At 42.1% G+C, this 27,965-nt stretch overlaps 1 protein-coding gene across 2 annotated transcripts in view; it reads left to right on the top strand.

Moving 5' to 3' along the window:
- The window catches only part of MOB2 (MOB kinase activator 2), a 121,571-nt gene extending 107,848 nt beyond the window's left edge, over positions 1–13,723 (top strand). For both annotated transcript variants that reach the window (XM_080345205.1, XM_080345204.1), the window contains 4 exons: positions 2,804–2,964; positions 4,178–4,271; positions 10,753–10,877; positions 12,408–13,723. In XM_080345205.1, coding sequence (XP_080201331.1) covers positions 2,804–2,964; positions 4,178–4,271; positions 10,753–10,877; positions 12,408–12,718 — 691 coding nt within the window. In that variant the 3' untranslated portion in view covers positions 12,719–13,723. The remainder of the gene's footprint in view (positions 1–2,803; positions 2,965–4,177; positions 4,272–10,752; positions 10,878–12,407) is intronic.
- Positions 13,724–27,965: the final 14,242 nt, after the last annotated feature.

The following is a 27,965-nucleotide window of genomic DNA, read 5'->3' as shown; positions in this document are numbered from 1 at the left end:
TTGTTTCTGGAACTGTAATTTTCTTAAAAAATTAACTTATCCTTGAATGCCTGAATCCTGCCCCCCACCCCGGTCTCCCTCCAACCCCAAAACCACTAAATCCAACCAGCTGAAAAAAACCCTGGAGAGTATATTCTGAATAGACCTTGTCTGTCAGAGGCCCAGCAAGTATGAAGGTGCTGTATGGAGCATGCCAGGCTTGGTTTCAGCAGCACAGCAGTAAAGCAGCCAGTGCTGGAAATTAAGCAAATCAATGTCCTGAAGTTTTTTTAATAGCTGAGGGCCAAGTGCATAGATTGAACTGGATTTATGCTGTTGACTGTCAGGGTAAGATAGTTTCAAGTCTTAACATGGTATTCCTACAAAAGGAAGACATCAAACATGTTGCTTCATCTGCTATGAAATCAAGTTACAGACTATCAAATAAGACTGTTGTTCTATGCTATTACGTTTTCCTTGGATATCATCTCAAGTTCTATGAAAATCTGAAGTCTCAGGCCCAAGCATAAATGAAGTTTGTCTTGCATAACTTTTAAAAATACCTTTAAGGCCCTCCTGCAGTTCTTGCTGCCACAGACTTTTCTTTCTTACCTGTAGCTTATTTTTTGCGTAGAGAGGTTCAGATGTGATTAGCAAATGTAAGAGTTTGAAGACAAGAATAGTTAGCTGCTGACAACCAGGAGCTGTTGGTCTGACTGAGCAACCCCTCTATAGTAAGAGCCTTGTGCTGAGGAACATCTGACTTCACATGTCCTAAAACATCCCTTTGTGGAGCAGCTATGAGAATTAGTCCAGGTTACTTCATTAAATAAATGAAAGGGATAAATCTTGCAGTCTTCGTTTGAATTGGAATACTCTGTCGTGGAAAAAGGATATGGTGGGAAATGTGCAAGAGTAGCTATGTGTTAAATTAGTCTTCACATAGACTGGTTTTAGTTCATTCTCATACCATATTTGTATTCTTTAAAAAAAAGTTCAGTGTCACAGACGCCCTCTCTCTAAGCATGCAATCCACCTTTCTCATTAACATACAGAAATAAAATGTGACCATCTTTTCCCCGCCAGAGACCTTCTACAGTGCTTTCTGCACATCTGTGGTTTGTAAATATGTTGTGAGGGTGTATCATGCTGCTGTCCTTCAATTTTCCTTGATTTTTTTCCTTGATGATGGCCTTCCCTGAAGTCTTACTGTCTCTCCAGTCTTAATTTACTGGTTAGGGAGAAGGTGGCATTGACAAGACTCAATGCAAGTTCAAGATAGTAAACAGTGGCAGTGCTGGTGACTGTATGGTAGTTATGGCATTAGTTTCTTGTGGAAGGTGAATCTCAGTCTCTCCCTGCTGCAGTCCTGATGATGTGGACGATGAGTCATTCTGATGGGTTTAATAAACCGCTCAGTAAAGAGCCCATGAAGAGAGAAACCTGAATAATCGTATTCTCTCTGGGGAAAGCACTGACACTTCTAACACTGTTACAGGAAAGGTGTGCATCCCATCCTCACAACAAAAGTCAAGCCTGTGTGTACCTCAGGCAGGGACACAGTTGGAAGATTATTTAAAGTGTGTTAAGAGCCAGAACATAAGATCAGTTTCCTTTGGGTGGGATTTAGATGATTTTCAACAGCAAACTTAATGCAGTCTTCTGCAAAGGTAGACTTGTCTTGGTTTTGCAGATCCTTAAAAACCTCTTTAACCAAGAAAACTTGATATTAAAAAACCTTGACATCTCCTCCTTGTGTTCATCTGACAGTACATAGCAAGTATTGCCTTACTGCACTTGTTCATCACCATTAAATAGATCTTCTGTCTCTGTTTAGGTGGATTTTTTAACTGTAGAAACACATGGATTTGCAGCTGTTTTATTATGTAGCCTAAAAGATCAAAGTGCTGACCTGCTGTCCTTCCTCAACCAGTCCTTGTGAACCCCCAGCCCAGGAGTATGGGTTGGGTTTAAATTCTAGTTTGAGGATGTTAAAAATAGAGTAGGAGGAACACTCCAGTGATGATACAACAAACACTTTAGAAATGGGAGGTGAAAAGTCACAATATGCCATGGAGATAAATGCATTTTATGGAATGTCATTTGTCTGCATCCACATGGAAGGTTATTTTGTAATGTAACAGATTTTAAGGAAAAAAATGAACTCAGATCTTTCTGACTCAGGTATCCTGGTAGCTGAGAAAGCAGGTGTTTCTGTAGTTGTAAGTGCTTCTAAGCTAGAGTCACAGATGCTCACTTCTAGAAGGCTTCTGGTATCTCAGAGATGTAGGGCTGTAGTGGCGAGGAATGCTGTAGTTCTGAAGGAGCAGTGCCAGAATATTGTGTGGAAAGAGCATTTTTCTGACTGAGAGCAGTCTGCTTTCACTGTCTCTCAAACTCCTGTTTTGCAGGTGACAGCTGTGTGCTGCGGCAGATTGTTTGGATGCTCACATTAGAGTAGCTTCTTCAGGCAGAGTGCCATTCTGCTGTCACGACTGTTCACAGGCATAAAGAGAGACCATCACTCTCCCACTAATTTGCAATCTGAACTGACAGAAGGACAATGGAGATGGAGCGCCTCTGTCTCAAGTTTCTTAATGCCATTCAAAACTTCAGTGTTAGTTGAAAAAAGTGACTGAGTTCTAACACACTTTTTAAGAAACTATCTTTTGCTTAAATAAAAAATAAGCTAAGGGGAGGGAAGGCTGGAGGGACAGTGTAAACACAAGTACAGGAGTTTGGATAAACCAGGGTCTTTCAGATTTCTGCAGCTGTTCATCAACAGCAAAGGTAACCTTTCTTCTGTCTTTTTAATATCTTGCAGGAAGTCCAAGGGAAAGCCAAACGGTAAAAAGCCAGCACCGGAAGAGAAGAAACTTTACCTAGAGCCAGAATACACAAAATCCAGAATTACTGACTTTGAATTTAAGGAGCTAGTGATGTTACCACGAGAAATAGACCTCAACGAGTGGCTAGCCAGCAACAGTGAGTATTGTGATCATACAGCTCCTTGCTTGCTGTCCACACCCAAGAAGATATTCATTCACTGTTTCCTTTTACTGGTTTTGATGCTTAAAAAAACCACTCAATGACTATTTATGCTTACTGCATAATGCATGTCATTATACCTTGAACAGTAATTAAGCTGTCTTATGTACAAACCAGCTGTGCTCAGCAGCATGGAAGCTTTGATGCATTTCCTTCTTCCAGCTCTCTCACTGTAGCACTGAGAGCATTAAAGTTTTTTATGCTCTTTTGAGGACCATCAGCTTCCCTTTGACTATTCGCTGAACCTGCTGGCTCAGCGTGTTTCCAACTCAAGCTGTTGGTCTTCCAGAAGCATTGTAAAAATGGTAGTTTATCAAAACTTGTGTGAAAAGCAAGTTATGCTTAAAGCCAGAAGTTTTGAAGTCTTGTGGTTGGATTTCTTCTCTCCACTCCTTCCGAGCTTTGGTGGAATTACTGTGAATTTTAATTGTAGTCAAGCCAGAACTCAGAGATATGACTGATTGCTGTGGCTGAATGCTGTATCTGTGCATCTCAGTTCTGATTTACAGTACTTACCTGTGCTTCTGCTTCATCTACCAGTCCTGACCTGCAGCTATGACCCAGCCTTGTTTACATTTTCAGCAGTGTGTGGTAGTAGCAAGAAACTGCTTTAAACTTCACACTAGGAAAATTTATAGAGACTCATTGAGGAAAAAGTGAGGTGCTCCCTGAGGAGTATTAAGATTTTAAATTATCTCAGGAGATTTTTAAAATATAGAAGTATATTAGTTTTCATGCTATTTTTTTAAAGGAGATATATTATGGGAACTGTTAATGCTGTTTTCTAGCCACTGTACATTTTAAGTCTGACTTCAAAAGAACGTAGCAAATTGTCTGCCTTCAGCTCGTAGTAGAGTATTCTACTGTAAAGGTGAGGCTGATGATGAAGACACTTTCCAGTCTTGCTGCTTAGTGAGTAATAAGAGCTGATGCATCATGGTACTTTCATCTTAAAACAAGAGTTTTCGTTCTATGTACCTCTTTGTTTTGCAGTTCATCATTAGACTAATTTGGCTAAATTGTGTTTAAATTTGTATGCAAGCTCAAGACTCTGAGGTCACTTCATTTGCTCTGTTTAAATAATTATCTGGAGAATAACCAGTGTTTGAAAGTATTTTACTTCTAAATTTCCTTTGTGTTTATTTTTCAGCAACAACTTTCTTTCATCACATCAACTTACAGTATAGCACAATCTCAGAATTCTGTACAGGAGAGTCATGTCAGACCATGGCAGTGTGCAATACGTAAGTCAATATTTACAATTACAGGGTTTCCATGAAGTCTTCAGAGTTGCTTGCGGGAGAATATTGGTATTTGATGGCATTGGGCAAGTGTTTTACAGCAGATCTCTACTTAGAATTTGGCAGCTGTGCATCCGTTTCTCTCCCCTCAGCAGTGAAGGGTCCTGGAAGTCTGGTTTTGTGGAGGACTAGAAAGACGAGTCTTTGTTCTGAGTTGGTTTTATAAGGACAGATCAGAGAAGCAAATTACCATGTGTGTAGCTTGCGGGGAGAGGGGGAAGAAGGGCAAGGCAGAACTGTCCTTACTGGTAAACAGGGCTGGGATTCCATAGAAGGCTGGGGAGGATAAATGAATTGCGAAAACCTCAGAGGGTGCTTTTGATATTTGGAATGCTGACAGAGCACTAGGCTGCTGACGGATAACCTCTAGCCTGACGTGAGCCACTGGCTTTCTGCCTGAGCCCTTGGGCGTAGGGGACACAAGTGGTACCTTCGTGAAGAGTAACGAAAACGTTTTGGTTTGGCACTTTCCCCCTGTAGGACTTAGTAGACTTTTTTAATATTGACTAGCTGTCACTTATGAAAGAAAGCTTTGTAGTTTTAGTGTACATGGTGAATATACCATAAACTCCTGGTTCTGATTAGCACAGTGCAACATGATGGAATATGAGATCCAGTTGAGTATGAATAAGCCTGTTGTGTTGTGGTTTGTTTTTATTTTTTTTCTCCAGCACATGTGCTGATAGTCCTTTTCTTCCCTCCTCTTGTATTTCCTGGGATTAATTTATTTGAGATGGATTTTAAAACAGAAGACTGAACAGTTAATGTTATAGTACATCAAACTAACATCCCAGGGAATGTGTGCAATAGAACCAGAGCTCTATGTTGTATCTCTGGCAATAATTACATAACTCTTAGAAAGGAATCCTCACTTAATGGACTGGGCTATCTTGTACACTTGAAATTAATATTAGGAGCTTTCTTTGAGAGCACTCTGAAGAATGCAAAGTGTACAAAGGATACTTATACATGTAAAAGTTGGAAAGATAACTGTCAGTAGAGAATTAGAGGCATTGCTAGAGGCTTTGACAACAGGCTGGAACAGAAGGGAATAAATCTCTGCTGAACTCAGATTTTATCAAAAGGAGACAGCTTGTCTCTAAATGAGACATGGTGATCAGTAAGACTCTTACTCCAAAGCTTTCTCATATTTTAATTCTGGATGTAGCACTGGCTGTCCAAAGGACTTAGTTCAACTGTTTATCCACTTGCTTGATGGGAAATAGTGGCTAAAAGGTGGTGGTAGGGAACCCACTTGTCACTCCATTCTGCTCTAGTGAGTCTTAAACAAGAGTTCTCTGTAAGCAATTCACACTGCAGAATAAAGAAAGGAAGTGCCTGTAGGCGGCTCCAGCTGTAGACTGTATTTTTAGTGGTGAGGACCGATAGCAGAATGTTCCTATCCTTTGTTTTGGAAAACTGAAAAATGGCACTGTTTGGGAATAACAGGAAGCATGTCTGCACTTGGGTGAAGAAATGGTTTGTGTTTAGCTAAATCATAACAACTTATGTATCTTCCTGTACTTGGGAGCAGATGACTGATTCATGTTTGCAAACTGTGGGCTGCATATTTCATTCTTCTATCAGGTGTGCGGGTCTATGAAAAAAGCAGAGAGGTGAGTTCACCTAGCTACACACCTCTGCAGTTCAGCTTTGAAGGCCCTGTTCATAACAGTGTTATCCAAGTATCTCTAATAACAATTTTGGATAATCCTTATTTTTATATTCTGACTTTCCTAGCTCTTCCCTTTTGTAAGAGACATGTCTAAATGGAACACTGAGAACTATCTCAAAGATTTATTCAGCTTAAATTATGACTATGATAAAGCCATGTTGCTTCCCACCTCCCTTTTTTATTTTTTTTTTTAAATCTTACCCTAACAAAGTGTGGTAAGGACATGCTTATTGTGTTGGAGAAACACCAGATGATATGATTTATTGTGCCTCTGACTTGTCTCCAGTGTATAAAGAGTATCACCTAAACATTAGAGTCAGTTGCTGATTAACCCAATGGACACTCCAGATTTGACCTTCTGTGGCTGTGATCTGTTTGTTCAGGTGCTTTGGAATAAAATAGCACCTCCCTATGTTTGATTGCCACAGAATTACAGTACCTTGGAGTAAGGGTGCAGCTTGCCACTTTTCCGTGCTGATTTCTTAGGCAGTTCAGTATGAAGGTCTGCATTCTGTTCCTCTTACGCTTTCCCTGCCCAGGTCTCTAAGGCATGTTTTGGATCGTGTCATTCTGGTCATACCTAAGGAAAGCTTTTTGTATTTATGGCTGAGATGTTAAAGTAACTATTCAGAACACATTTGCTTGTCAAGTTACTTCGCATTCAAAAACACTGCAAATACTCAGTCCTAAGTTTAGAGGATTTGCTGGCAAGAATAAACACCAGTTGCAGTTAAATATTTGAGGTAAGGTTTTAACATCTCAGAGAAGCTCCAGCCGACTGACAAACTGCAGACAGATGCAGCTTTCAGCCCTGTGTCAGATGCATGAGACAGCACAGCCATCTGCACACAATGAGGAAGAGAATTTCTGCTTAGGATAACTAAGGCACAGCTGACCAAAACTTAGTCTCTGTGTAGAACAGATGGAATCATTTGCTGCAAGGTGGGATAATGCCAAGAGAAATACCAGAATGGCCAGTTATCTTCAAGATTTAATGAGGGTGCCATGAGTGTAACTTTGGGAATTACTTAATTTTGCTCATTAATATATCACTTGCTGTAAAGCAGGTACTATATTTTAACACAGTATTTACTGTTTAGATTTAGTATGCTTTATAGCTTATTATTACACAAACTAGCTTTAAAGCACCATGAGCTGTAAACTGGTTTTCTAGCTGACATTTGGGCAAAATTTCTCAAAAGTCCTGAAGTGAGTGGGGTAACTAAGAGCCTATAAAAGTGCTGTTCACAAGGCTGAGATTACAAAACTCCTGAGGCTGAAATCAAGGATGGATACAAACTTCTAGGCAGCCCACAGATACGAGTGAAAGATCTCATTTTGGTTCAGTGAAATCACTTAATTGATAATTCCTAATCACTCATTTTTTCTAATCTTACAGTCTCCTTTCTCGTGTCTACCTTGCCCTTAGTGTATCTGCATATGGAGGGTATTTCCTTCTAAAAATCTTAACTTGCACATTTTGCATTTTCTTATATTTAAGTTCCCTGAGCTGTATGCTTCTATGTGGTTGCTCCTTTCTCTTTGCTTTGCCCCTGTCAAACCATCAAAGCTATTCCAAGTTGCTGACAAATGCTGTATCCCTGCCCTTGCATTTGATACAATAGGCTACCGTGCTTTCTTGATAAAACGTCTTTCGGTATTTCTAGCACAACTGTCTCTCCTTCCTTCCCAGACCACATAATCTCCACAGCATTTGCCTTTCCTTCCTTCCAGAAGCTTTTCCTGTATACAGATGTAACTTCTGCATTGGCTTCTTTGTCATGAACACAAACCAAGAAAGTTTTAGGGGAAAAGGGATAAAACATGTACGAGATATTAAGATGTAGCACTGTGATTTCATACGTGTTCTACTTTATTATTCGCATCATAGGCTTTTCTCTGTTAAACCTCTAATAATTTCTCCCTGGAATTTAGAATGGCGCTGCAAATTCCTCATGCTCTCCATAGTGGGGATGTTTAAATCTGCTAGAATTTTACATAGGAAACAAAATAATCAAACTCTGTATCATGTGAGCACTTTTTGAATAGTGCCTTTAAGTGTCATCTTCTTGTCCTTTCTGCTTCCCATCCATTGCCTAATACGGGGCTGTACTGTCACAGTGCCAGCGATGGAATGCAGTTAGGCTTCTGTGCCCAACGGAGCCCTTTGATGGCCCCAACCTGCTTCATGTCTTGTTAACGGAGATAACTCTGGCATGGGTGGGAGCTGTGTACCAGCTGTGAGATGTTCGTGGTATGCCAGGGGCTCCTTTTTTCCTCTAAGACCTGTGAAGACTGTTCACAGCACTTGAAACACAGTCATAGAATCATTTGGGTTGGAAGAGACCCTCAAGATCATCAAATCCAACTGTTAACCTAACACTAATGTGATAACTAACATGATTCTAATCAACAGGATAATCCTTGCAGTTATCCCCTTACTCTTAATGATGCTGCCTTTAAATTCCTGTTTTGCATGATTAGCCTAATTCTCACAGAAAGGCAAAAAAGGTATGCAGTAGGATGTTACAGCAGATTTATTCACTTATAATTTCACGTAAGTGAACTTGCACAATTGCCAAACTGTTTCTTTTAACTAAAATCCAGTTATTCAGATTGGGTTTTGTGCCTGAGGGCAACTCAATGCTTTCTATCTTGCAGCTGAGGATTTCTGCAGCGTGAGAAAGCTGCTGAGGTGCAGACAGTCCAGTCTGCTTCTGCTCTTGGCAACAAGCATTCTCTTAAGACTGAAAATAAGTCCGAGTTGCCTAGAACTGTCTTGCTCCAGCTTACTGCAGGACTAGACAAATGAGGTGGCTTGTGTTTGTGCACTACATTGTATAATTCCTTATATGTGGAATGTATAAAGGAAATAAGCAGTGATTAAGAACTCAGTCTGCGCCTAAGGGCCCAAATGCTAGTTTCAATGCCTGACATAGCTCTACAAAGAGCTTTAAAAAAATTCCTGCTGTTTTCATCCACTTGCTCACCTTTTTATTCCCTTTTGCAGTCAGTCTCTAGTAAACAATAGAGTGACAGAGCACCACACACTGAAAATGATCTGAAAGAAAAATTCTAAACTTTGAGTGTCTCCAGAACTCGTTTTCAGCTGCTGTTCCTCTCTTAAAGTTTGAATTACTCTTATTTCTGCAGCTGCTTCTTGTTTTCATATGGCTTAGGGCATGAACAGTGGTGTTAGTGCCTTCACCTCACTGCCCTCAGGTCCCTGAATAGTGTTTAAGGGAAATGAAAACACAGTGCAAATCAAAACTTTTCATTTGCTACTTAACATTTTTCTTGAGTTGCTTCAGGGATTTCTGCTGTCCAGTATACATAAAACTTCATTTTCCAAGTGGCATGTATAGATCCTTCCAGTTCAATGCAGTCTAGTCCTGTTAGACACAGAAAAAAAATATTTAATCTTTATCTTCCATGCCAAAAAAAAAAATTGTCCAAAAGTGGCTAAACATCACACCAAAATGTCAGTTTGTCTAGGGCTACAATGCGGCTTGTTTAGTGATTTGAGTGAGCAATGTCAGATAGCAGATCAATAGACAACAGCAGCAGAGTTGGAGCTGAACAGTCAGGCAAGAAATGGTACCCTGGCTTTAGGGGCTCATATGTTGGGTGAGATACCTTTCTGGCCAGGTTCTGATGCTCAGACCACTTCCAGCCTTGCTTTCAAAGGCAGTCAGCAAACCGCCCCTTACACCGTGTTCTCAGAAGAGCCACACAACGGACTTCTTATCAGCTCCATAATGATATAGGACAGTGCCGGAAGCTTAAACTGTTTGAAGGAAGAGTTCAGCAACTGGAACTCAACCTCTAGCGTGACATAGGCTACAAAAACCCAATTTCTCACTGTGTGTGCCTAATGCAATGCATCGCTGTTACTGGTAACAGTTAGAGGTGCTTTAATTAACCATGACTTAGACAAAAAAAAAAAAAAAGGAACAAAGCTTCAGTGCTTTTGTAGCCTTCAGATTCTTTCTCAGGTGAGGGAGTTAATCAGGATGATTCTGACTAACTGACTGAATTATGGTTGCTTTTGAAAAGCCAGGTAATATGCTAATGTCTCTGTTTCCTTAAGATCCAACAGGATTATTCACTGGTGGCAGTCCAGTGTAAATTCAGATGTTTTGGGGAGTCTGCAACCAAAGCAGCAGAGTTCTAGGATGCTCGTAGGGATGTGCAGAAGGGTCCTGAAAACTTTCACCAGATTGGACTCCAGAAGAGGATTTGTAGGGCTTAAAAATGCTGCCAGTACTTGAGAGCAGCAGCTTGGGAAAGCTGGTGTTTTGGAGCCACCTTCTGTCTGTTTAACAAATTACACCACAAGACTAATTTATGTTTTGTGATGTTAAGCACCAGAAGATAACCCATTTATCACTGTGCAGTGTTATTGCCCTTTAAAAACAGTTATGTGATGCCTTCCTGTACAGTTCTATAGACTGTAAGTAAACCCTCGGTCTGTCATGGATAGGGAGTTATCCCCTGCATGGAGGTTTGTCAGCAGGCTTCTTGTGCTTAGTACTGCTACTAAATTGATAGGGAAAACCAAAATTGGCTAGCAGAAATTCAGGCTTTTGATATAGAAAGATGCTCTGAAGTTAATCTTTTCCATAGCAGCGTGATGTATTTGAGTAATGTTGCAGCTGTTGCTTTATGTTATTTAGGCACTAACCTCTTAGAGGAGTTGAGCAGAGGAGCCAAGGTATAATGTGGTGACACTGTCAATTCCCTCCACAGACAGTACTACTGGTATGATGAGCGGGGAAAGAAGATCAAGTGCACTGCTCCTCAGTATGTTGACTTCGTCATGAGTTCAGTGCAGAAACTAGTGACAGATGAGGACGTCTTTCCAACAAAATATGGTATGTCTGCTTTTGGACAGGTGCTTTCTGTGGCTCTTTGCAGATGCTGTGGAGTGAAAGTTGTAATTCAGCATATGCATTAATACCAGACAGCTTTCTCATTTGTTTGCTTGATTTTTTAAAATTTTGTTTGTGGTTTGGTTTGTTCGTTTGGGTTTTTTTTTAAGGGAGATTTTAAATTTGGTTCGTTCTTACAGTAAAAAAGACTTGCACTGTTGGCATATGAACTGGGGTGACAGGCTCACAATCCTGTCCTTTTGGCTTATATTTCATCATCAGTACATCTCTTCAAGCATTGTGAGATCTTCTAGCCTGTATTCAGAGAGGACAAAGATTTGGAAACTGTGAGCATGCATGTGCTCAGTACAGCCTGTTGCTTGTAAAATTTAACCTTGTTGTTTTACTATTGCCCTTAGAGCCCTGATGCACTAAGGGGGAAGTAAATTGGATTGTCAGGAAATGTGGCTTGTCTTCCTTGCCTAACTAGGTGTTGTCTCACAGATTGTTTGCAGTCTCCCTTCTTCAAAGATTAAAAAAAGAATGTGATTGTAAATATCAAAAATCAATAGGAAAGTAACTTTGACTCAAATTTGTATCCTAACAAGATTATTGCATGCAGTGCCTTTGGTTAAGGGAAAAAAATAGAGACCTGAAGTTACAGAAGGTGAGCTTAATCATGACTGAAAGCAGCTGGCTTCTTGAGCCCCTTCAACAGATAATTGAGCTACCAGGGCATTACAATATCACGAATGTTAAACCCACACCCTTTACTTACAAGCATCTGAATCTGGATAGAGGCTGTGTCTAGTAAGCCAGCTGCAGTTGACTTTTTTAATTTGCTTGTTCTACATCAGTGAGGGCCTTTCATGCAGCTGATTTGTCTATGTGGCCAAGGTGCACTTTGCACCAGTAACATACATCACGTACAGGATAGCAAGTGTTGCTTTTTTGCTTGCCTCAGTTTCACTTTCATTGTTACCAAAGTAGTTGTCCAATAATTCTCTTTTCCTAGGCAGGCACAGTCCTGCTCCAGCAAGCACAGTTTCAGCTGCACCTGATAGAAGGCACCCAATATTTCCTTCCCTTTTTTTTTCCCATTTGATATAATTTAAAAAATGAAATAAGGAAAGTTTTTATATATAGTTAGTGCTGCACACTACCAGGGCCCGTGTACCTTAGCTTCTGGATCTGTGAATTGGTCTCCCAAGCATTATGTACTTCCAGGGAAAAAATATGCTACTCCTGGACAAACTAGATAAGGAGCTGGGATAACCTCTCATTATTTTTACAGCTAGTAACAAAAAATGTTGTAATTTTAAAGAATGGTTACTCTTGCTTCATGATCTTTGAACCCTTAAGGTTTAAAACTTAACTTCAAATGAAAATGATGAGGGGATGATACAGGTCCCACAGGTTGTCTGCTGTAACTAAGGTCCGCTAGTTGCTCTTCCCCACAGCTCAGCCCTGGCACTGCTGTGGGGCTGAAGGTGAGCAGCTGGAGCTATCATGGTGTCTCTGTCTTCCTTTCAGGCAAGGAATTCCCAAACTCGTTTGAGTCCCTAGTGAAGAAGATCTGCAAGTACCTGTTCCATGTGCTGGCCCATATCTACTCCTCACACTTTAAGGAGACTTTGGCACTGGAGCTGCACGGACATTTAAACACGCTCTACACACACTTTATCCTATTCATTAGGGAATTCAACCTCGTGGACCCTAAAGAGACCACCATCATGGACGACCTCACAGAGGTCCTCTGCAGCAGCAGTGGGAGCAGCAGTAACGGGAGCGGCAATGGGAGCAGCAACAGCGCAGGAGCACAGAACCATGTGAAAGAGAGATGAGCCCTCCTACAGGATCAAAACTAACATTAAAAACAATATTATATATTCTGTGTGTATGTATATGTTCAGATATACATACAGACATATACAGCAATGAAAGCTGAAAGAAATTATGCTGCCACCACAGGACACGTAGTCGTATGGGACTGTATGGAGCTTTGGTTTTATGCGCCACCTGGCGAGAAGTTGCACCAATTTTATTTTTATTTTCTGTTCACTCCTCTGTTCACCTATTCAGATGGATGATGAGTGCTGTTTTTAGAGAAGAGCCAAGCTTGAGAGTGGGGCCGCTCTTGGTTTTTTTGGTTGTTCTTTTTTTTTTTTTTTGTCTGGTTGGTTGGTTGGTTTTTTGTTTTTCTTTCTTTGGTCTTGAGTGCAAGCCCTTTGTTTTTCTAGGATGGTGGTCCTGCCATTTAAAAAATATCTATTATATTATCAGAAGTGACTTTGAAGTGGCTTAAAATGAAAGTTTGTTTGGGTTTTGTTTGCGGGGGGGTAGGAGTGTTTTTTTGGTTTGATTTTACATAGGCTGCCCCTTGCCCTGCCAAATCTCCCCAGCTGAGTGCATCTTGCCCTTTGTTAGCTTGGAGTGGAAAGAAACTCCTGGCTTGACTAGAGTAGCAAGTAGGAGCTTGCTACATGTTGAAGGTGGGCATGATTCTCCAGTTGTCCCATCTACTGGTCACAATGTGTGAACGTGCAAGAGGATCCACAAGCCTTTCTGCTTATTGCTCCTACAACACATATACTCTTTTCTCTGCTCCCCCTGCCTCCTCTTTTCCCAGGCACACCTGTACAAATAAAAAGATCTCTGAGTCCAGAACCCGTGTGCAAGAGCCACCGCCATTTGCTTCCCATTGAACAGAGGCCCGGGGAGGGGGGAGAAGGGTACATTGAGTCAGTCACCGCCTGTGCTAGAAAGATGGCTGTCGGCATAAAATTATATTGTTGGCTTATTTTAGTTCATCTGTTCTATAATAATAAAAACAAATTTATCAGCCATAAGCTTTGGTTTTGTGTGTGCAGCGTCAAAAGTCAGTGCAATCCACCCATACAGCGAATCTGTCACCACTGTTGGCCCTGCTGTCAGCCGGCTTTATAAATAATTGTTTGTTTCCACCCTGTAGTCTTACATTTATAATCAATTCCTTACTCTTTCTAGTAGTGCTAGGAACCTCCTCCCCAGGTAATCTGAAGGTAAGTAGTCCGAAGATAAGCAACATTTGGAAAGGCCCACGTTTCTGTTTGTACATACTTAAATTCTGCAAATGCAGTGAGCTTCTGGATATTTTGTGGTGAATAATGTGTCACAGTATCTGTGGATACAGTACTGTATCAACTTTGTATCTGGACAGTGATATTATTCTTTCCTTCACATTTCAACTGAATTCTTGTAGTCAGCATTTCCAGTTGGGAATATGCCCAGTTGTGCTTGCAATTGTGCTTCTATCAAATCTGGGGCAGTCTCTGAGACTTGTTTGTTACTGGTTTTGGTCATTGTCTCGAGGTATGTACATCTAACCTGGCATGAATCCTAAAAGGTTTTCCTGAAGGGGTTTGTAATTGCAGTAAAAGGCAGTAAAGAGAAGGAGTGCAAGCACAAAGGAAAAGGAGCAGGAAAAGCATAAGCAAGTAAAAAAACCAAACAAAAACAAAAAACAAACAAACAAACAAAAATGAGCAAGAAAGGAGGGGAAAAAAAAAAGCACCCAAAAGAAAAAAACTTGTGACGAAATGTGCAAGAGCACATAAAGGAAGAAAAATGTGCGAGAGAAAGAGTAAGAAGTCATAAAAGTGAGGGTGGGAGAACAAAAAAGGCAGGAGCACAGGAGAAGGAAAGTGGAGGAGTGAGAGAGAAAACAGTCTCAAACTATGTGAGCCCATATTTGTCCTGTGTTTGTGTCCAGATTGTGGGTACCTTGTGAACCTGCAGGCAAATGTGCTGGATTCTTGCTGCCCTGCTCATCTGGGTGCTGTTAACGCAGGCTATTGAAGAGCACAGCTTCCCCACCATGTGCTCCTGCTACAGCCTCCGTATCCAGGAGAATGTTCCCACTCAGGCTCCATTCGTGCTGACATGACACGAGCCTTTCCATTACGATTCCCTACATAACATGAGCATTTCCATTACGATTCCCTATATATAGCGTCTGAAGGGAAAACCAGAGGTCAGTAGATGCTATTGGAGCAGTGCCATTTGTAAGGCCCCTGTGGTACTTGGAATGAGAGCACTCAGTGGAGTTCAAGGAAGAAATAATAGCAAGGGCAACAACCCAAACCCAAGTGTTTCTGGTAATGACAAAAAAAAGCATTTGCAGTGTTAATTCTAAAAGACCATTTAGAAATTATATGCATTTGGGGAAGGTTTGACTTGAGCAAGAGTCTCTGGAAAAGACTGACTTAGCTACAACTGCATCCTGTGTCAGATCACAACACAGTGATAGTAATATCTATATCAAATGCAAGGGTGAGTATATCTTGGCTTCCCATAGGAGAACTGACAAAACCTTATAGGAAGTCTGGGAACCCATGCATTGAGGCAAAGTGGCAAACCATTAATCCAGGAGAACAGTGAAGTACCACCTTACCTCTAGAAGAGTCTGCTGTTGTTCATTGCAGCTGTCCCGAGTTTACTCTGCAGACATTTCACATTTCTGAAAGTGTAGACGCTTCATCTATCACAGTATTTTTAATTTATATTTTACAAGCAGTTAACAAGAACACAAATAGTGAATCCTATTTTAGTTTAGTGTACCTCACTGGTTTTAGCAAGTGGGAATAAGGAAAACACTAAAATAGTGCCAACACTAATGTTCTTTTTGTCATGAGTAAATTTTACTGTAAAGCTTAACCTCAAGGTATCCAAGCATATTTCAGAGGTTACTGAATTATGCTGTAGTAGCATTAGATACAGAAGGGCCACTTGCTTGGGTGATGCCACAGAGGCCTGTTGGTGACCTTGTGTGCTTGCAGCAGGTCACTGACTCTCCACACTGTAAGTACTAAGCTTGAATCCTCCTGTATCTAAATGACAGGATTAGGTGTTCTAACACGGAGGAAATTGTCATACTTCTGCTTTAAATATGTTTTGTAAATTATTATTTAAGGCACTGGCAGAACAACAGAGGCACCTTAGTTATGCTAAATTAAATACCACCCCGCTGCTCTAAAGATAATGAAGATACCATGCTTTAAGGGTTGCTAAATAAATAAAACCACAAAATACCCCAGAAAAATAACCACATACCAACCCCACTCCTCCCACAACCCGCCCCTACCAGACATGCCTTTTTCAGGCCTTGCTTTGTCAAACTCTCAGCTTTACATCTGCCATTGCAACTTTCAGGCCTAAAACTAGGGCAAAGAGCACAAGCCATCACAGGGCCAAAGTCCTTACCTTAAGCCCAACAATAGTCATGTTTGTAGGATTGTGTTCCTGGCATTTGGGGCTCTGGACACATGAGTGATGTGCTGGAGACCTGAGGCTGCATAAATGCATAGCACTGGGGTGAAATGTTATAACAAGCTGAAAGATTTTTCTCTCTTTTTGTCATTATCAGTAAGTCTTCCCTGCAGTGTCCTTGGGAAATCCTAACATAAGCACATGTAAAAACAGGAGGAAAATTATTTCTTCATATGTGCCATCTGGAATAAATACCAGCAGCAGGTAAGCAAGCACCAAAGTCAGCAGCTTGTGTCTGTCACATGGGCTACCTCTGGCCATTCACAGGACTGGGACACAGAACAGTGCCACCAAGTCTTTCGCACAGAGAAACAGCCACCTTTAGCTTTGACCTTGTTGTGGTTTAACCCAGCAGGCAGCTGAATACCACATAGCCCTTCACTCCCCTCAGCCAGTGGGATGGGCGACAGAATTGGAAAAAAGTAGAACTCATGGGTTAAGATAGACAAGTCAATAGGCCAGAAAGAGAACGCAATAATAATAATAATTATAAAACAATATACAAAACAAGTGATGCACAATGCATTTGCTCACCACCCTTTGACTGATGCTCAGCCCGTCCCCAACCAGCGATCCTCTAGTTTATATGCTGCAGATGATGTCACATGGTATGGAATATCCCTTTGGCCAGAACAGATCAGCTGCCATGGCTGCGTCCTCTCACAGCTTCTTGTGCACCTGCCTGTTGGCAGAGCATGGGAAGCTGAAAAGTCTTTGACTTAATATAAGCGCTACTTAGCAAAAACTAAAACATCAGTGTGTTATCAACGTTATTTTCATACAAAATCCAAAACACAGCACTACACCAGCTGCTAGGAAGAAAATCAGCTCTATCCCAGCTAAAACCAGGACAGACCTCAAGGCAATAAAGCTGTGTAGAGGTCACAGGACCAGCTTCACCCCAAACCCAAGCGAAGTTCAGAAGTGGCAAGCTGTAAATTGAGTCAGACATCTTCAGCTCAGCAAAATCAGAGATACACTTTTCCTGACAATTGCAGGAAGTTATCAAATCTGAGATCACATAGAGCATACTCATTTTACATATGAATAACAGCTTTTTACCAAGAATTTTAAGAGAACGAACCTTGCTTCTTATGGAACACTTTTCTGACAAGAAGCTCTGAAGAGGGAGAAAGAGGTGTTCCAGCTCTGAGATACCACCAGTTCTGGCCAAACATGCACATACCAAGGGGCTCATACTGAGCTCATACTAAACCATGCTTCATCAAACAAGCCCTTACATCCATGATGTGTCTTGTCCCAGCCAATTCTTAGCTCACCAGTTCAGCTGTTAGCAGAAAGACTTGAATCCAGAAATACTCTTCCATTATCTGAACTGAGGACAGAGGAATAGGTGGTGGTTTTATTCTGTTCAAACCCACTAAATAAATGAAACCAGTGTTTGTGTCTGTAGTACAAATGGCAACACCAGACAGTTTAAATCTAGTTCTAATGCCTGAGCGCTGGCAGTAGTTACAGCACAAGAGTTCAGTATGGCTAAGTTAGCCATGTTGCTGTGGCAATACTAGAGCTTGAATATAAGCTCAGTACTTGAAGGCTTTAAAGAGAGACCTGTATGCAGCACAAGCAAATCCCAATATTCCCAATGGAACTGATGATATAAAGTGACAAAAAAACTGACTAAACCCCTCCGTGTGCTACTGGATCTCTATTCTTTTCATGGGCAGAACTGTTCTGGTTGTGACAACTGACATGAACAATAAGACTGTTCAAAGCTAGATCAGCACGTGACTCAGAGAAAACAGAAAATGCTGTGGCCAAGCACTCAGATGAGACAACATTCAGGGAGTTCTTTTTTCTAGTCAAAAAAAAAAGACTAGTGTCATAACTGTTGTCATCTGCTAATTCTTCTCATTATATCTGGAAAAAGAGGCACTAAAATACTCTAATGCTTTCCCAGACACCAGTGCAGATCGTTAACATTCTCAAAGTGGTACAAGGTCTCTTACATAAAACTCCTCCTCCTTTTAAAGCTCCCTAACTCAAAAGGGTGCGAAGAGTCTGGGCTATTCAGCCTTTCCACTCGGTGGAGAGCAAACCTCTGCAGCATGAGCTCAGACACAGAAAGGTCAAACGCCCTCCCACTGAGGACTGTGGCTTCTGTGAAACCACTGCGTCACCTGACATCAGAAAGGCTTAGAAGATGCCCCAAAGCAAGTACTGTCCTCAAGGATGGCAAAAGGAAACCTAAAAAAAAGGAAAACAAACAGCTCCTTGGCACAAGTTGCTAATTCAACTACCACACTGAACCAATTAAATGGTCTGAGATTCCCCTAGAAGACCTTTAATGCAGGCGTACAAGGAACTGCAGGTGAATCCTCAGTCTGATAAATAGAAGGCTGCACAGCTCTCCAGCACCGCATACTCATTAGGCCCCATAAGGCCACACAGTGGTTAGAGTCCTGTTCTGCTGCTTCCTGCATGGACTGAATTCCTTTAGGAAACACTTATACTTGAAAGCTCTATTTCTAAGCAGATGAGATTTCCTAAATGGCTTCCCCCTGCTGTTAACTGCAGTTGACCATCAAACACAGAAACCTGACTTCCAAAGGAGTCATTCCCAAAATCGTCTCAAGGAATATTCTTTCTGTTCCCAAGCATCAAAGCTTATGGAGTAGTTTGTGTAGAAGAGCTAAGTCTCTCATTTAAAGTCTGGTAGACAACGAAATAGCTATAAGTATAGAAATTAATCCAAATTCTCTGTCTTGGCCAACCTGGGTTTGTTTAGTTTCATTGCAAGCTAATGGTACAGTCTTTACTTTCTCCGACATGACAGAGTGCAGAGGCAGATCGTATGTCTGGTTTTCAGATGACTAAATGTAAGGGATAATTTTACTTCACATGGTGGAAATACATTGATTTTTAAAGTCTTCTGCAAGAAATTTGGAGACTCTGGTATTGCAGTCAGCCAGAATACTTACATCTGCCTATTGGAAGAATTTACTTTTATGACTAAGAAGAACCCTGTGCTTGGCTCCACTTAAAAAGGATCATCCAGAACAGAACTGGAAACTGACATTGAATAATCCAAGGTTTTTACAGTTACATGGAATTACATAAAACCTGTAACAGAACTCTGTTGAGCCAGTAAACCTGGTTAAAAGGACACAATTTAAGAAGGTCAATTTCACTCCCTATGGCTATAAAACCTTTCTTCGCAGGAGTGAATAGGAGAAGCAGAAGGCAAATTGTGCCTAAAGGCCAGCTGAACCCACTGCAGCAGAACTGTCAAAACTTTAGCTACTTTAAGAACATTTTCAAGAGAGCACAAATAGTAATAATTGTCTTGAAATAACCTTATCAGTTTAAAACTGTTTTAAACTGGCTTAAATGAAATCTACAGAACAGATGCTGTACTGTGGTCAGAGCATCACAGTCCTGGCATGTGAAAAGGGCTGCAGCTTGGACAGGTAGTTCCTAGCAAATCTTAAAAGAAGATGTGCATCAAGACCTCATTATTATTCATCATTGTGAATTCATTCATTGTTACACAAGTAACACAGTCTGCAGAATGGCAAAGGACTGATACTTCCTTGAATTACTACCTCTTGACCCAATAAGGTTTGTGGAGGAATTCCCTCATTACACTCCCAGAAGGATGACATTAGCAAGCAGATGTCAGGAAGGTGATCAGGCACTGCAAACCAACACTTGTCAGTGTCCTGCTGACAAACAGAAATCACAGTTTGAAGCCCAGACACTTGGGAAGAATCAGATGAAATCTATACAGCAAAAGAACACAAACATACAATTCCCAGCTGGAGAGGAAAGCCTCCTTCCACATGAGACATTCAACTACAAAGCCAGTACTTGAGTTCAGGGCTTAAGCCCGATCAGTTCAAGCTCACACAAAGCTCAGCACTGAGGCACCTGAAGACTGCATAGTGTCACCTGAATCACAAAGCCTAGGCCACTGCAATTGCAAGCAATTCTCAATGGATGTTCAGTACAGAGATACAGGGCATGTTTGTATCCTGCACTCCCAGCCACAAACTCCCTGTTGCACACCATGATGGACTGAAGGTCAAAAGCCACACTTATGACATGCTGCAGGAAAGAACAGGAGACGCTCAGGGAATGATCAGTACCTGACCTGCTCCAAATCAAGCAGAACTGAGTCTGAACCTCCTTGTTGAGCAACTACTGGGCTACCTGCAAAGGGAACTGTGCTGTATTGCGCGTACAGATGAGGTAGCTCAAGCAGAGCCACTGAAAAAAGAAAGTGCATCTTGCAGACCTTAACAGGAACGCAGGCTGAGATAGGCTAGAACTGCCCTTTGCCACTCACAGTCTCCTTGATCTGTTTGTGCTTAGGGGCCAAACCAGAACTGCCAGGAACCTGTGGGTGCCATTAGGACTGGACAGGATCCGAGTGCTGGTTTTGTGGACTCCTGTCAGCACCTGGCTGAGAGCTGGTTTGACTTCTTCACAAACACGGCCCTGCCACACAGATGTTCATGGACCATCATAGAGGTGACGTACGCTGGAATCACCTATCTTCTGCCTACATCAAATCACTAGAATGAATTTAGTAACAAGATGGCGACCCTATGAATGAAGTTAATCTTGTGCTGTAACCACAGCTTAAATGTGAAAGTACAACAAATACTCCAATCCATCATCAAGGAATTTTGATTGGATTAAAAGCCCTCTGTGCTTCATTATAATCTCCCTGATGAAGGCAAAAAGCAAAGCTACAGCTGGAGAAGAGAGATTAAAAACCCCATTATAACAGTTTAATTATCTGTTATTACTGGATTAACATCCATTTCTGATCCAGGTGCTCCTCAGATAAATAGCTCAGGTGGTTTATAAGTGTTGTTTTATTTTGCAGTGAAAGACTTGAGGCCCATGAAATGAAAACATGAGCTTTTTTAAAAGCCAAATATCCAAAACAAAGAAAGCTTAAGCAAGACTCCATCTGCCTGTCCCTTTTTCTTGCCTACCCCATAACTTTTGAACTGCTGTCTGATTTCAACCAAGCTGGAAGACAAGTAAGAGTCTCAATGCAATTAGAAAGTTTTTACAAGTTTTGCAGAAACAAGCAATCATTGTAAGGGGAGAGAGACCCTGTAAATGAACCCTTAAGTCTCCTGAGCAAGGAAGAAATTGCAACCTGTCTTCCCATGTTACTAGATGCTGAAAAACCTGCACAAGAATGCACACTCATAAAAGTTCCCAAACACAAAGGGACAGAAGAGCTCAGAACGACCACAAATCACAAATTGTACAACACTGTCTTCTGAAATGTGGGCATCTGTCTCGCTGCTTGCACAACTGGGATAGGCTGCATGACCCAAACTTCCTCTGCAGTCTCCCAGTTTGCAGATACCATGCTGGATCTCAGTGCTGTACCACAAGAGAGAGAAGAAATGCCAGAAAAACTTTCCTTTCATTATCAAAGAAAGAATTATCAAAGAACTGAAATGGGGTACTCTAAAATGATGTGCTGAGAAATGAAAGAAACTGTCTTTAGGGACAGGCCACCAAGGACGTTTTTAGACTTGCTCACTGGAACATGCTATTGCCAGGTTAAGATCTGAATTCAAGTTCCAGTCCAAGCCACAGAGTTCCTATAAGCAACTGAAAGAATAACTGAATTGCTGTTCATCTTAGTTGCTGAATAATAATGGGCAACAGATACCTGTTTTCATTCTCCTTGTCTATCACACCTATATGGACAAAGCCATTCCTTGTATTATCAAATAATGTAATGGAACAGACTCATGGCTTTCATATGCTACTGAAATAAACCTCAATAATATGCCACAGTATTTATCTGTCCAGGCTTCTGTGGTAGTGAGTTCTACTTCACTTTTCTATTTGAGAAGGACTAGATTATGCATGGTCCTTCCACTCATGCAAACTGACTCTGATGTTTAGCTGTGTCCCTGTCACACCGAGACAGAATGCTGTCATGTCTCTGCCAAATATGTAGAAGCATCTCCACACCTCTCTTTCAGCCCTCCTGCCTCTGCACAGCACGACTGACAGCAGGCACATGGTACAGCTTGTAAAAGACTGTAGGAAGCAAAGAGAAAAGACAGCATCTCTGCTACCCAGTCCTCTCTGAGGAAGTTCCTGTGTTCTAGACATTGTTCTTCTCCATACTAGCTAGTCAGCAGGGCATCCAGCATACAAGGCCCAGCACAAAGCACTGCAGCATAACTACTCCCCAGCTGCTTCATATAACATCTAATGGGTGACACCATATGCTGCCCCTCTACAGGATTTTTGCATGCTACAAAAGTCATGGCGTTTCTCGACCTCTGTCTTGTGGAAAGTGGAGCAGCAGCAGCTGTGGAAGCAACAGGCTGACTGGGAAGGTTATATTTGTGCAAAACACATTAGTAATGTGCAAAACACAGCCTGTACTTGCAAGTGACATCATGACACTTGGTTCTACCCACTCACACTTCAGGGGCTGCAATAAGCTTTCACACTGGACGTGGCCAGTGCTGATCGGTAGGTTTTGGCTGTCTCCATCCTACTGCAGCCCATCTCCCCAGGAGATGGGACAGGCAGGTGCAAGCAGAAACTGCACGTGAACACAAACTAAACAGTGACCAAGCACAAACTATACACGTGGCTCAACAAGTAGTCAGCCCTTTCCATTACAGGATAGTTTAAGTTCAGGAAACAAAAGATCTCTGTCTCCCTTTCCCAAATGAGATTGTTTGGCAACAAGCCTTTTCATACTGACTTACAAATACTGTCAGGCTCCTCACTTCCCTTTTTCTAAAGCAAATTTGTGGTGCAACTCCACTGAAACTGGAGATGAGGGTTGTATCTGCTTTCACAGCTCTGTATGATTCTGCAGCCCACATACTTCCAAACATAACTGACAGAACTACTTTTAGAACTATTTTTTTTAAATAAATGGCTGTAGGCATTTATGGCCATGTTGGATCCAAGCCTCCATATGCTAGCAATGTAATTAAAAACTAGAGCTAGTGCATCAAACTTAATTAAAACTGCACTTAAACCAAGGTTTCATTTTTCTTCAGTCTAAAATGCCCAGGGTAGACCATCATATAAACTGAACTGAAGTTTAGTGGTTTAAATCAAGTCCACTCTCATTTTGGAGACTCTTCATTTCAGTGTCAGAAGGGAGCGCTGCTCTCAGTTCCCAGGTATCACAAGCCACAACAACAGTGCCAAAGAATCCTGCATTTTCCAACATTGCTGAGGGAATTCTCCCTGAGCAACACCATTTCATTCTCCACTTGAAGGTGACAGTTAAGGCAAAACTCAAACATTTTCGCTGGAACTATTTGATAATCCAGCAGCTGTGTCAGATGCAGCACTCTGAACTGAGCTGAGCACATAACACAGCAAAAGGAAGAATAGCAAGGCAGAAGTAGAACCTAGAGGCAGAATTACTGCTAATTCAGGGTCAGCTCTACAGCTAGTTGAACTCAACAAGGCCAATGGCGTTGTACAGATTTCTATCAGCTGAAGCAAAAACTATCAGTCTTTCTTGAAATATTTCTTACTAAATTCCATTTCTATGCCTTATGCCATTGCCATGTTGATTCGACCAACTAAATCTACTCAGTCTTTTCTAATGCATAAATCACAGACACCGTTGGTCCTCTTTTAAATACCTAATGGTACAAATGTAATTTCTCCTTCCCTCAATGTTGATTTGCGTCTCAATTGCTTGAATTGACATCCACAGGTCCCTGGCAGGGCAGCGGTGATGGGAAAGTCTGCACTGCTACTTCGTAGGACAGGGCCAGAAATGCCCACACAGTCTCCGTGTGTTCCTTAAAAGGATGACCTAACCCGGCCTAAGATTGTGTTTTTCACTGCCTCCTTTAAACTCTCACCCCAGCTGATACACTTCCCCAGTGCAAGAGAGGCACAGCATGCTGTGTGGGCACGCAGCCTGCAGAGAACACCGAGTCAGGGGAACATGTCTGCACACTGATAGGAAGAGGCTGCAGAGACAGGTGCTGCTTTCCTGCTTCAGAGCAGCATCAGGGCCAAGGCAGAGCACAGCACAGTTTGGCTGGGGATTGCACAGGGATGGCAAGATCTATACTCAGGTCAAAGTCTCACCTTGTAATCATCCTCTTCTCCCTGATCGACACATGGATCAGGCATACCTGAGTTCAGGGCTTAGTTCAGCTACTACAAGCACTACAGTAGCATGGGATTTTCAGAGGGTTTGAGGATTGCTTAACTATGCTCCAACAGAACAGCAGGAAAAGATTGTCAGCACTTAAAAATCTCAGTCACAGTACCTGAACTAACCATTAGAACCACTTTCTGGATGCAAGGTAACATGCTGCAGATTCAAAGTTGTCGGAAATCCAAATAGTTCTCACACACCACTTGATACCTAAACAAGAACTGGTATACCATCACCACCCTCAGTGACTCAACTCTTACGTGGGGATACTGCATGGTAAGTTCATGGAGCATTGTGTGACAGGGCAGCTTGTGGCCATGCCACCTTCAATCCTAATGGTATCAGACAGAGAACTTACTAGTTCTTGCTTTACCTGTGTGCCTCCCTGTTTGCTGCCAGGATACAAACCTTATGTGTTCCAGGATTTTGTAGGGAACAAGAAGCACAAGATCACTGGCTGCTCAGACTTACATACACCTGCAATGACCCATGCTCCTATTTGGTCTAGGTTTCTTATTTTAAATTGTCTTAAGGTAAAAAGTGAAAGACTGATTAAAATACACCCAACCAAGGAGGAAGACACCTCCAAGCCAGGGAATGCTGCCTCAAATAATACACAGGAACTTCAGCTCCTGGGAACTCTAAGGTAGTAGCAAGCAAATCAGTGCTGCACCACACAGTGTTACTTGAAGCACCTGCAGATAAGCTCCCTTGGGTATGGGATCCAGTTGAGCTCCATTAGCCTGGAGCTGTGCCAGCTCCCATACCTCAACCACCTCCTGCACCCAAAACAGGTCATTTACAGCAAGCTCGGGCATCTCTAAGCAGAGCATTGTTTCCAGTCTTTCAGTGGACACATCTGCACTCTCTGGCTTTGGCACCTATGTGGAAAGCAGCAAGCTGCCTCTTCTACTACAAGACAAAGAGTTACCAGACTCACCAAAAGATTTACTATCAGAGGCTCAGGCTTGCTTCTTCATTACTTAGTGCAGTGGCAAGAAATAAGAGATATTTTACAATATTTATTATTTGGATAACAGCAACATTTAAAGGCTGCATCAAGGCCAATACCAAACATAATTCCCAGAGTAAGTTGTAATCCTTCTGTTGAAAGCCTTCTAGACCAGTTGACAAGTTGAAGGAGACAACATATAAAGACAATAGAAACAAAAAGGATAAAGCAGCCTGGACAAAGTCACCAAGCTTATCAGTTTTGGCAAAAAAACCCCCAAAACAGATCTCAGCTCTCCCAAAGGCCTCCTCCTTCAGCTACACCCTCTGCATTGTCAAGTATTGCAGAATACGTGCATTGCAAACACTGTCTTTAAAAGAAGTACAAATTTACCAGCACTCTTTTACCAGAAACATAATGAGCACAGTTGCCTTCTCTCTGAGAGGTAGTAACTCATGGAGCCAACCCTCCATCTCCATCCCCACAGCAGGACCTGCTGTCCAAGAGGAACCGCTCCTGCAGGCATGTTTCTGGGGCTGGCAGAGGGACTGCTCTGCTGCTCTCAAAGCTGCCAGCACCTGGCCACTCACACTGCTACATGACAGGATGAAGCCTCAAGGGCCTTTCCTACATCCTTCCCTCTCACAGTCAAGCCAGACAACATCTCGCTTATGTATGCCTGGTCAAGAGGTGGAGGATGGCATTCACCCAGTCAGCAACTGTGGAGTCATTATTTGTAAATGAATGGTAATCAGGAAAAGCAGATAAAATGCAGTATAATAACTGACGAGAAATTTGGGGGGTGAATAACTGTATGGGAATATAGTGGAGAATGGCGAAGAGGTTGGTTAAATGTAAACGCGCTCAAGTGACTTGCAGCTGTCTGTAGAAAAAGCACATACATCACATTAATTGTTTTACTGACCTTGTATGCTTGATGAGTAGAACCTCTGTGATAGATAACATAGGCCTGTGAAAAACCTTATCATTGTGCCTGAGATTCCTGCTTTGTTGTGAGAAAGAGCAAGAGGCTGCGCCTGCTTGAAGCCTTGAAATACAGGCGAGCGCAGGTGGCCCAGTGATCTTACCAGAGCTGAACTGCTGCAGTGTCTGCGTCCCCGCTTGTGTTCCCTCTGCATGGGAGCTTAGGTGCTACTTCAGAGATCTCGCAGTAGAGAGGTAACTAAAATAAAACTTGCTCTTTGCAAATGCATTCATGGCCTCTGGCTCTTCTTGCAACATGCCTGCACTAGTGCATAGAATAACATAATTTTGCGCTGGAAAGACACCTGTGTGATATACCATGTTAACATCAATGCACGGAGCAGGGCTACCCGGGTAAGCAAAACACATGCAAAGCAGGGCACTGGCGTAAATGGAACTGGAAAACCTGGCTTCTCAAAGGGGTCAGAGTCAGCACACTGCATGTAAGCGCAGGAAACCTGCCTCACATGTGCACCTGCTCCCATGCAGCAGCCCAGCTCTGGGATGACAGCCTCCACAAGTCACCCTGCCCAGAGCAGGGGACAGAAAAGGATCTGCCACTTCATGGGTGAAAAGCACAGCTGCAGAATTAAAAGATGCACAGGGTACCTAATGGAGCAGCAAACAGATCCCATTTGGGTCAAGTCTCATCACCATCGCAGTGTGGCTGCAGCAATATTTCAGTCTCCAATTGAGCGCTGACTCCTCCACCATTGATCTGGAGCATAGTCACTTGCAGGACCAAGGCCTAGCAAACTAAACTATGAATGTCAAAACAAGGAAACAGCAGCATGAACCTTCACCTCCTTCTCAGAATGCAATTCTCATTTCAGCCAATACAGGCCTCTGCCAGATGTGGCTGCTGGGACCCTCCCATGGCTCTGCTATACCTAAGAGTGGTGCTGCTCACATGAGGACACCCACCAGCTCTGATGTCAGGCCAACTGCAGACTGCACAGAGCCCGTTTACAGCTGTGAGTTATGAGCTATTTTGTCTCCCTACACGCACGCACTTACCAGGCTATACATTCAACACAAGGCAAGGGGCAGAGAAGGGAAGAGAGGTGTGCTGTCTCTCTCAGATTCCTGCTCTCACTTACAACCAATGCAAGAGCCATCCTTCTTTTATCTAGCTCAATTAAGATTTCAGTAATTTCTGTAAAATGCTGACAAAGCCAACATCAGTGTGCCATTCAAGTACCTGGCAAATAAACATCTTCACACTGGATGGTTAAGTTTAATTGATTTTTGAATCTACATTTGGATTCCCCGCAGGAAAATAAACTTGAGAAGTTTAAGACCAGGACACTACCGAGCCGCACCATGTGCCACAGATGCCTGTGCTAGGTCTAGATCTCCTCTCCACAGGGTTACTCTAGAGATATTTCTGAGCTATCTTGGTGAAAGCAAAAGAATGTGCCCGACTCTCACATAAGTATAACAGCATCTGAATAGCTCACACTGAGATGTCTCTATCAGGAGCCAGTACCTTCAGAGACTCACAGCGAACTTGTTGTGTTTCAGACATAACATCAGTTTCCCATTCAATGCCCAGTTTCTGCTCCTCAACTGCAGTAAAACAGAACAGTCTGACAAAATTAACTACTTCTTATACCACACTTTTAACAGTGATCCTCAAAGCTCTTTGCAAAGGAGGTGCTGCTGCCTTCCTCAGCTTCTTTGTCTCTGC

This window comes from Nesoenas mayeri (genome assembly GCF_963082525.1).
Source record: "Nesoenas mayeri genome assembly, chromosome: 5".
NCBI lineage: Eukaryota > Metazoa > Chordata > Aves > Columbiformes > Columbidae > Nesoenas > Nesoenas mayeri.
Note: the sequence above shows the minus strand (reverse complement) of the source record. Positions and strands in the feature narration are given on the sequence as shown.